At 36.9% G+C, this 11,123-nt stretch overlaps 1 protein-coding gene across 7 annotated transcripts in view; it reads left to right on the top strand.

Annotated features, from left to right (window-relative positions):
* The first annotated feature begins 698 nt into the window (after positions 1 to 698).
* Positions 699 to 11,123, top strand: part of igfn1.1 (immunoglobulin like and fibronectin type III domain containing 1, tandem duplicate 1) — a 34,466-nt gene continuing 24,041 nt past the window's right edge. For 6 of the 7 annotated variants that reach the window (XM_036151278.1, XM_036151277.1, XM_036151276.1 and 3 more), the window contains exons 1-2: positions 700 to 849; positions 6,677 to 6,765. In XM_036151278.1, coding sequence (XP_036007171.1) covers positions 6,717 to 6,765 — 49 coding nt within the window. In that variant the 5' untranslated portion in view covers positions 700 to 849; positions 6,677 to 6,716. Of the gene's footprint in view, positions 850 to 6,676; positions 6,766 to 11,123 lie in introns of all 7 variants that reach the window. The other variant, XM_036151279.1, reaches the window with a different exon arrangement.

The following is an 11,123-nucleotide window of genomic DNA, read 5'->3' as shown; positions in this document are numbered from 1 at the left end:
TTTTTAAAAAGAGCGCATTCCCCTTTATATCAAATTTCACCCAATAAACATTTTCATCATTGCTTTCACCCCAATTTGTCAAAAATATATCAACCATTTAGAGACAGCTTATTTTGTCAATTTAAGTTGTCAGGATTGTAATCAGTATATTCAAGTCATCAAGGATCTATTACTTTTAATCAATGTCTAAATCACTCTGTGAGTTCATAAATGCATGAAGCAGCACTGAGCAAATACTCCTGTTTATGTTTGATATCCTTGAGGCTTATTAAGCCAACAAAGTGATTGTACCGAAGCATCGTACGTCTCATCATGAATGTTGTTTCTCTAGTGAAGCCTGCTGTCTTGTTTGCTGAATGTATTTTGTAATTTCTATGAATAAAACACAGAAACAAAATTATTTAAAATCTATTCAGTAACACCTTAAGAATAATAATGTCAGACTTTAAACATTCACTGTTTGTATCCCACAGGGCATATTTTCACCTCTGCTCTTAGACTCCAACTTAAGAACCCAGACTTTGAGCCTACAAAAAACAACCTCCTCATTTGTGTCACTTTATCTGCTCCATAAGAACAAATGATCCTTTAAGAAGCATTTAACGTGATCTTTGACCCACCCTTAATACCTCCCACCCTGCTTCACTGCCCACTTGACCTCCATTGCCTTTGGAGTCATCACAGACATGAAAAAAAAGAAGCCTAAATGGCTTTTGGCAGTCGCTGGGTCTGAGCAGAAGTGAAGCATCAAGCACCGGCTTGCAAGCTGCAAGAAGGATCTATTACGCTTTAAAAAAATAGGGGAAGGCACAGCGTGACCAGAGTTCTGTCTGAAAGAGAAGAGAGCAGGTAGGTGGTCCGGAAAACGAAGGCTTAATCAGAAATTTTACTCAGCTAGGGAGAAAAATATATTTTAAAAAGTTGTGTATGTTCCCACATGCTAATATCCAGATAAATGCTATATGTCAAATTACTGTGACTTAAACAGATAAGTGCATTATTCTAAGCAGATGCAGCAAAAGTGTAGGAAAGCATGTTTTGGTAATCTCATCAAAGAATAAAGCTTGCTGTTTTAAACTCAATACATTGCACACTTGGAAAATAACATTTTTATTTGGAATTACATTGCAGACTGTTTCAAAATCATTAAGCTATAGATTCAATGTTAGATATGTATTGCTGATGCATGAAATGACCTTAGCAAGACATGCTTGCATCTACATTTAAATTTCACTTTATTAAATCTGGGAAGTTGGATCCAAGCAGTATGGTCAGAAATGTGAAGCTGTTTGGTGATAACTAATTTTAGACAGAGGTATCAAATCAATATGTAACCTGAGATTTAGGGACCTGCAAGGAAGGAGTCGGCTGCAGTTTGGCAGATGATCAATTTCTTTTTACATTAAAGAATCTGCAGAGCCGCGGTTCATGTGGTCTTCTCCATACATCTTTAGGCTCTGCACTTTAAAAAGTGTGCGTGCCAAGACTGTTGTAAGCAGCATAAAAAGGCACAAATATTACATGTAAACAATTAAAACAAATGCACAATTCTAAAGGGAGAAAAATGCAGAGAGGCAAAACATTCTTTTTTTCTTTATTTACTTCTGAACACAAGAGCAAAGGGATGTTCATTTAGCACCGCTGGAGCTCATTTGTCACCAAAGATCTTCCCATCAAGACAACGTTTGTGTTCGTTACATTGCTGAAGCAGCTTTCTGTCTGGTTCACTCTGCTGCGATCACTGACATGTTGGGGGGAAAAAAAGCAAGGAGTGACATTTGAGAAGCTACTAAATGCCATTTCCAGAGTACATGGTCAGTGGTGCAGTCAGCTGAAGTGGGTGGAAGCCTGATGTCACCTACTGCTAATATATTAAGCATGTTCTGACTTTGTGTGTGCGAGGAGTTTAGACACTTTTATTTACTTTAAGATGGAGTTTTTTTCTTTTTATAGGAAGTGGTACAGCAGAGCCAAAGGCAAGTTATAAAGACAGTAAAAGAATCCAAGATAATTAACCTGTTATTTATGCAAATGTTAATCTTTTCTATGTGTGATTATCTTAGGTCATATGCTATCAAAGTGCATACTAAATTACCTACAGGGGAAAAAACATATATTAAAATTAAAAGTTTGCAATCCATACCTACAAATGTCAGCAGAAAAATTATAGAGTTTTATACCTCAAAGGTTGTGAGATGACCTGAAACTACAAAACTCTTCTGGACCAGATGTATCAAGGCAAAGAGTTTAAAGAGTTTGAACTGAATTATCAAGACGTGGGGTGCAAAGTAGCATCACAAATGTGAAGACACTGTTTAAGTATGCTGATGAAGTGTATGGGGACTGTCTTTGAAGGAGTGGGCCGCCTGGAAAGAGAAACAGCAAGACAAGGCTGGGATATGTCAATATTACTCAAACGCTGAAATGAGATTTTGTAGCAAAAGTCTTTTTTGATTAGTTCAATGTTTTTGGTTAATCAGGTTTTGAATATGTACACAGCAGATCAAATATAAGTCCAACTGTTAGTGGCATGGTTTGGTGTAAGCATTTAAGCCAGTGCAGTCAAAACTGATTCAATCACAAATGTAGGAACAACTTAGCAAAGAATTGTTGATTAGGTTCCTAATATGCAACACTTTCAGAAAAGGGTCTGATACACGACAGCATGAGAATGATCCAAATGAAGACGGGCAGTCACTGAAAGAAGGTTTGTGTCTGTAAATGTCAGTTCAATTCAAATCAACTGAGCTTATTTATGTACCACTAACTCAAGACATTCCACCAGGCACTTTACAAAAACAGATATTACATAGACAGAAATATTTAACCAATTTAGTAAAATTATGGAGGTTGATTAAAGTCGATTAAATACATACCAGTTCAACCCTAGTTACAAAACATTGCAGTCAAGTTTGGTTTATCATGTCGATTGATGAAAGGTTTTCTAAGTAAACCCAGCCAACTGCATCAAAGGTTCTGGTTATTTTAAGGAGAAAAGTGAAAATATTCACTAAAACCTTTCAGCATCATACAGATCTCTTTTTTCCCTATGCATACTGTATACATACTTAATGCTCATATTGCACAATATATTATCATACCTGATTCCTACTTGCTTGAACAAACATAGTAAATAAGGAGCAGTTTAATGTAATATCCTGAAAACAGATTTTCAGCAGTGAAGGGAAACTGCAGCAGAAATGCAGAAATATGGTTTCTGTCTGCAGAAGTTCAACATTTCAGAAAGTCTTTATCTTATTATAATCCCAACAACTTTTTAGGTTATCATCAGTGACAATCTGACTTGTGGTAGGCTGGGTATGTGTAATGATGTTAACAGGCATGCATTTTTCCCCTCTCTCCAAACCATATAAGTATCTGCTGAAATGTAGCCTGCAGCACAAATCAAGGAGAGTGATGTTTAGGGTGGATTGAAAACTATTTTGTCTTGAACACTCCTCCTCTACAAGTCAGAATGTGTTAAAGCAGATAGAAAATGCCTAACGGTGCACTCTACATGCAATGAGCTAAAGCAAAGCTGGAAATGGAAATGAAGGGTGGATTTATTTCACTGCACAGAACCTTTGCTTTTACTATATGTGGTTTATATAAATATAACATTTCAAAAAGCCAACCTTGCTGTGAGAGACATTTTATTACCAATGCAAAAGCACATCTAGTAAAAAACATGCAGCAAATGTGTAAAAAAATTTAATTGTTAAAAAGTTAATTTTAAAAGTAAACAGAAAAAACAATACAGATTTTTCATTTAGGATGAATGTCCTAATAAAATATGGAAAAAAACAAACAAACAGAAAAACTAACCATTTAAATTTAAGCTTTAAAAAAAATTGTGCAGTCCCCATAATATCTAAATAAAAAATCAAAGCCATGTAAGTTATTCTCAAAAGGTATTTTAACATAGCTCACCCTCATCAGGGTGTAAATGGGTGAATGTAGTATAAAGTGTTTTGGGGTTGTCAGACTAGTTAAAGTGCTGTACAAGTACAAGCCATTTACCATTTAAGGATTTAACCAAATTAGTGAATGTAAAAAGAATTGTGCAATTGTCATTTATTTCAGTTTGGTTTTAAAAATGTAATTTAGCATACATACCAGTGAAAAAGCAATGGAGATCTGCATAATGTATAAGTTATCCCAAAAAATAAATAAATAAGTATCAAGAATATTTTATTGCCACCACATGTTACCGCAGCAAAATTTCTCTTTGGCCACTGCAGTTCACATTACACATAATGAGGTACTGACACACAAACAGCCAATGAACAAGGGATACAATTATTTATTATTTTTTTAGGGTTCAGGAGAATCACAGATGACACATAATGAGATGGTAGGGTTTAAAATTGTGGTTAAACTGTCACTAAACAGCAACACAATGTTACATTTTTATTTTAAAATAATGAACCAGCGTACTGATTTAAACCTGAAATATAATCATTGCAGGGTGCCAGAGATTAGGGTGATGGTCAGGAGGCCTTTGGAGCTCACTGAAAAAGAAAAATTGTCAAATGCCAGGGGAAATAAACAAATAGCTGGTCAGCAACAGCTGCGTAATTCCTATAAGGGAAACAAAAATATTTCCACAAATTATTGGGAACGGTATAATTATATTTGATAATTATAGTCTTATTAAATGCAACAATGTTCCAACATTTGGTCTTAAGTGTGTACTCTGCAGTTGTGATAAACAAGAGTGGATTTTACCTTTAATTTGCTCAGTTACAGAGAGGAGCATAAAAAAGATTATCTAAAAATGTAGAGTAAACACAACCACTCTCTATCATTTGTTCATCTATCCAAAAGGGCTGTCCTTGAGAGCGACACGGGAAAAACAGCATGGAGCGTTTGTCAGGCCATCATAAAACAACCACAACAACAGGGAGAGAAAAAACAACAACCAATGAACCAGTTTTCCCACAGTTTGGTCACAAAGTAGCCTAATGGTTACATGACATTGACCAAGACCCCGATGAGTTGCTTACACATGTTTGTTGCATGTTCATGTGTCCCGATACATTTTTCATTTAAACGACTGTGCAAAAATAAACAGGGAAGAAATAACAGGAGAACATTGAAAAACATAATTTCAATTCAATTAGATTCAGTTCAAATATACTTTATTAGTCCCAAAGGGAGATTAAATGCTGTTGCAACTCATGTTTTGGGGTTTCTTCAACGAGTTATTGTAGATACGGAAGCAGGAAGAATCTTCTGTAGCGGTCTGTCTTACAGCACATCTGAAGAAGCCTCTGACTGAAGACACTGCTGTTGAACGACAGACTGATGAAGAGGAAGCTCGGGGTTGTCTCTAATATTCTTTATTTTATGAAGAATACTTCTTTGTAAAATAATCTGCAGAGGTTCCAGAGGAGTACCCAGAACAGAGCTTGCCTACTTCAAAAGCTCATTTAGCTTCTTTAGGTGAATTGTTCTGATGCAGCTTCCCCAACAAATGATGGCAGAGGACCTCACACTCTCCACCACAGACTTATAGAAGATCTGCAGCATCTTGCTACACTGAAGGACCTAAGCTTCCTCAGGAATTACAGTGTGCTCTTTACCTTCTTGTGGACAGCTTCCCAGTTGCGTCTCCAGTCCAGTTTGTTGTCCAGGTGAACACAGAGGGATTTATACTCCACCACCGCCTCCACTTCTCCCAGGATGGTGATAGAGCTGAACCTACAATCCTCTCCTTTGTTTTATCCACATTCAGAATGAGATGATTGCTTCCCCCTGATGCCACAAAGCAGTCCACCAGCTCCCTGTACTCAGCAGTGGAGAAAGCAGAGCAGGGTAGAGCAGACTCAGCACAGCGTGAATATCTAATATCCAACTTATAAGAAAAAAAAAATCATTGTCGTCAAAAGTCCGCAGTTTTGCCCTTTGAAGTCCCTCTCGATGTTCTTGCCATGGAAGAGGCAAAAGCCCCCTCAAGAAGGAATATATGGAATAGTGTAGGGTCTGTGTAATAGATGCTATAGATTCCTGTGATGGAAAGTATGACCCTTGCAGTCAGTTTGGGGTTTGCATAAAGACAAAGAACACAATGTTGCTTCAGTTCAAATACCTCTACAAGGTTCTGCAAAGCTCCCGAGGCACGGTACCTGCAAATGTTATTTTCGTCCGCCTTCTCGGCATGCTTTTTTATCTTCTGCTGTACATTTTTCACACCAAGCTTTAGATATAACGGTCGCCCAGACAATGCCACTTTGTGTCGTATTTGAAAGCAAAGCTTAATTCTTCTTGCTGTATTTTTTTTTAAGGCTTCTCTGAGATCTGGGCTTAATTTACAGCTGCCTACGAAGACATCATGAAAAAGGAATTCAAAGCATGTTATGACCAACGGTTACTGTAAATAGCACCGGCTGCTGCCTCTAACTGACGGGTTTCGGTAACTGCACCCAGTGTGGAGGAGTGGTGTGACCAAAAAGCTTTCTGAGCATTAAATTAAAAAAAAAAAAAATCTCAGAAAATGGTTGCTATTTCTGTGAGAATCTTTTACTTGTATGTGCCTATATTTTGAGAGCGAATCATCAATAATAAAATATAAGCCATCTCAAAGATAAGGCCATCTCCTCAACATCTAAAGAGAATACACAAATGTATGAGGCGCTAAGGATTTTTGTGTTTTATCTCTCTGTCTTTTGTTCAGAGCCCCCTTCTGATTCTGCTGATCTCAAGGAGAACTAAAGATGTGGAAGAAGACAAAGGTGGCGGACGAAACTGCCGCTGGGCAGGCGGGTAAGTGCAGAAGCCGGGCAAAGGTTGGTATTCCAGCTGCCTCTCCCCTGTATTTTCTTTTGTCCCAGAGATGGTGATCAACAAGATTCAACTCAGCTACACGTTTCAAGGAAAATGTATAGATTCATTAAAGGTTACAACCAGGCATAAAAAAAAAAATTGTACAACATATGGAAAAGGCACAACAAAACAGCAGCAACAAAGAAGACAGTGTGTCAGTGTTGCGTAATCTTAAGAGGAACACAACATTTTTGGTTAATGCTGCGGAAAGCTGATCTGCTGAGATAAAAACACAGAGCAACAAGTGGAGGCACCCCGAGTATCAATGGCAACTTGTGTGCTCGTTTATCTTTAACGCTAAGAAAGCTTGTCAAAGAAGACCTTTTCATACGGACAGAAACGGGGATGACACCGTTCGACGCCAATTTCCCAAAGAAGCAACTATCAAGTTACACCAGTGAGGATGCTTCTCTTCCCCAGAGAACAGAAACCACCAAAGTGTCCAAGAAGATGAAATGGAAGCAAGCTGTTATCACCAAAGAAAAATCTATTAAAAAAAACTTTGTTCCTGATGAAATGTGAAAACAAAGGATTCCTGAAGGTACAACACGGGACCTGATGGCCACATGGGAGTCAATGCACCACACTAGGGACCCTTTCAAATATGCACAGAAATGAAACAATATCTTTATAAAATTAATTTTCTTACAGCTTCTTTTTTCCAAGTATTACCTGAATTTATGTCAAGCACCACGCAGGAATCGCGCTGAGAAGTCTGCCATGTGAAACTATGTAAGCGAGCTTCGTGTTGAGTCAGATCAACAGTTGCACGGCACAACTGTTTGTTTCCACGCTGCGGGAAACGCCACCCGCTAACACGCTGTATTACCTTTCATCTGTCACTAACGGTTTCTGTTGTGTTGTCAGTCTCTGCATATTTTGGTCTGCGGGTATTCTGTGTTGTGTTTGTCTGCCCCGGTCTTGGGTTATAGATTGTATATTCTGTGGTCTCTTGTGTTTCTTACGTGTCCCACAATCCTGTCAAAGTTCCAACCTGCCATGGTGCTTCTGTCAGGATTTATATTTACCTGTCCTGTGCCCTCTCCTTCTGTCATGTTGCGTGTTAAATCGACGGTTCTGAGGGAGTTCACCAGGACGACAAAGGTACGCAAGAAAAAAAAAAAAAAAGGAAATCAAATTCCAAATGATTCATGTTCCGCATGCATGATGCCATGTTCGGCTTAGTTGCATGAACAATGACATCTTCATCATCCTCATTGTCACCTTCACCATCCTTGAAAGGTGTTTTCCAACAATGGATGGCACACCTTTCTGTGGCACAATGGATGCATTTCATTGTGACTTTTTCCATCAACCTCCATACTGTGTGAAAACTTGCGACATGCTGTTGCAAGAGGGCGCTGTGAATGATTGTCATGTCTCTACCATAGCTTGTGAGTCAATGGGAAAATGCCACTTTTATTATGTCGACATGTTTGAATCCAGATCAGCCCTGTGAAAGATGTGGTCACAGCTCGATCTCAATACATGGACTTACTTTGCAGAAAAATAACGGATCCAATAAGCCATTGTTATTCCATTTAAACTGACAATAATGATAGATCTAAATTTTGAATTTTTATCAGCAAAGTTCACCCACGTTAAATTTGATATAAGCAAAGTTAACCATATGATGGCTGTTACTTAGAGAAAAATACCAAAAAAATATTTAAATATCAACTTCCCAATCATCTGACGTGTTCGTGCTCTCTGACATGTAGCTGTCAAATAGTTACCTGATGCAGTCATCTTCATACATTGAGGGTTTATGAATAAAAAAAGCTGAAAGAACAGTAATCTCTCTCTCTCTCTCTCTCTCTCTCTCTCTCTCTCTCTCTCTCTATATATATATATATATATATATATATATATATATATATATATATATATATATATATATACACACACACACACACACACACAAGCTCTGAAGCCTCATTTATAATACCTTGTAAAATAGTTTATCTTTTCATATTATTTCATGTTACAGCCTTCAATGAATGTTATTTGGATTTATGACAGGCCAAAAAACAATAGGGTCAATTTGTGATGTGGTTTTCATTTGTGTTGAGCCCCTCTAAGTTTTTGATTTTCTTCTATGGAAAAACAAACAGCTAACGTTATCTTTATTTAACAATGGGGAAATATTAAGGTAAATTCACAAATCATAAGCTAAAAGCTTGTAGCAACAGATAGGAAAGGGGGAGCACTCTGTGCTTTTGTGTGTGATTAGATTAAAAAGGAGTTTAAACATATCACATAATTTAAAAAAAGTAATAATTCAGTTTAATAATTTAGCCCCCAAACATCATCTCAAGGTACTTTACAAAAAAATAAAAATAAAATAACAAATCCAATATATAGTGTAAAAAAGAGATACAAAGAAAAATAGTCAACTCAATTAAATTGTACATACAGACTTCAAATACATTAGATACATTTTAATTTGATCCTAGTCATAAAAATGCTGTAAAATTCAGTTTATTTCAATTGGCAAAATAAATTTGTGTACCAGGAAACCCATACGACTGGATCGAGTCTCTGACTTTCCAGCAATCCCCCCTCCTGAACATGTATGTAGCTCTCACAATTGCTGTTTTAAAGAGGGTTAAACATTGAGAAAAAAAGTGTCAAGTGCATAATCTATAGAAAGGGAAGAGAAAATATTTGGCAAAAATTGTTGAACTGGTAAACCACTGCAGGAAGGTGTCACAGCTAAAAAAGATGCCATGCCTGTTGTAATGTCCATGAAGAGAACATACGTATAAAGCTTTATCAAAAAGTAATGCTTTGTAGCTTGTACTAATACTGGGAAAGGCTGTCTGCCTCACAGAGAGAAGCTTGATAACTAAAAGATAAGCCTTCCATCTGATATTCTGAAAGTTTAGACGCCACCAGTAAACCTGCAGTCAGGCAGCAAAGTGCTCCATTTGGAACATATGGACCAATCAGATGAATGATATACAATGCAGCTTGATTATTTAAGGATTTTTATACACAAATGGCATTTATTTATATCCTGGATGTAACTCAGAGCCAATGGTAAGAAGTTAAAATGAGGAATATCTTATCTTTGTTTTTTACATTTTATCAGAACTTCCTTCTGGGGTTTAAACATGTGATGTTTTTAAAATGCGACACATCTTGATAACCACTTTTCTGTAACCAGGTAACATAGAAAACTTGGAAGACAAAAGATGCAAGAGCAGGGGCAGAGCAAAAACCCAGTGTTTAAGTTTTTTTTTAACTCAGCATTAAGAATCTACATGTTTTTAATAAGTCTCCCTGAAGCAGCACCTCAGTGACGGACAAACTAGACTAAGACATTAGCTCTTATTAAACATTTGGCTCTTTGCTGTTTAGAGGACAGTAACATTATTTTCAACTAAATTTGTTTCTACATAAGGACTACATAAAACACTTGCTGCCCTTTACAGCAAGCTTACACATCTTTAATCTAAAATCCCTTTAAAATTCTTAAATAAAAACATTGCTTTTTCAGGACCAACATAAATTACAGACATGCATAAGTTTTAGAGTTCATGAAATGTGTGGGTCACACTAGTCCATTCCCAGAATTATGACTTTTCATTCTGTGTCATGAATCACCAAGGATTTATGAAAAATGCTCTTTATTTTTTACTGACACATGAGATTAATTCTACATTTATGCAATCTAAACTTAAATTATGATCGATATTTATATACAGACATGTTGGCCTTTAATTAGTTGCGATCCCAAACTGGGAATGTTCAACTTTAGCCTTAAAACGTATTTCTTTTATTGGATGGATACATTAATAAAACTAGTTAACTAGAATGGTGTCCAGCATTCAATGAAGTTGCTGACGGTTTGTCAGGTCTTGAAACTATGGGATCTTGGCACAGAACCACAACCTTGGATTCCAATAATTTATTGTAATCTATACAGCTCAGGATTTGAGCTACATCAAAGCAAAGCATTTCATGGCAATGTTGCATTTCAAAGGCACTTTCCACACGTCTAAATATCACATCCAAAAATTCAGCTGCCCGGGACAATATTGAAAGCACATTTACTCATCATCTTTGCAGTTTCAGGATTATGTACCAGAATGTAAAAATTCCCTCTATTTTAACCCAACTGTGAATATAGATTGTATTCCTGTAAAAGAAGAAGAAAAAAAAGAAACATTAAATAGTCTGTCTTGCTCGTTCGCAGGAAGCATTTTCCATTAACTCTCCTCTATGTTACACGTGTTGGGAAGGGTCAGGGAAAAGTGAATATAGAACAAAGCAAAGCAGGTAGTGATGGAAAA

This window comes from Fundulus heteroclitus, chromosome 20 (genome assembly GCF_011125445.2).
Source record: "Fundulus heteroclitus isolate FHET01 chromosome 20, MU-UCD_Fhet_4.1, whole genome shotgun sequence".
In the NCBI taxonomy this organism is placed as follows: domain Eukaryota; kingdom Metazoa; phylum Chordata; class Actinopteri; order Cyprinodontiformes; family Fundulidae; genus Fundulus; species Fundulus heteroclitus.
Note: the sequence above shows the minus strand (reverse complement) of the source record. Positions and strands in the feature narration are given on the sequence as shown.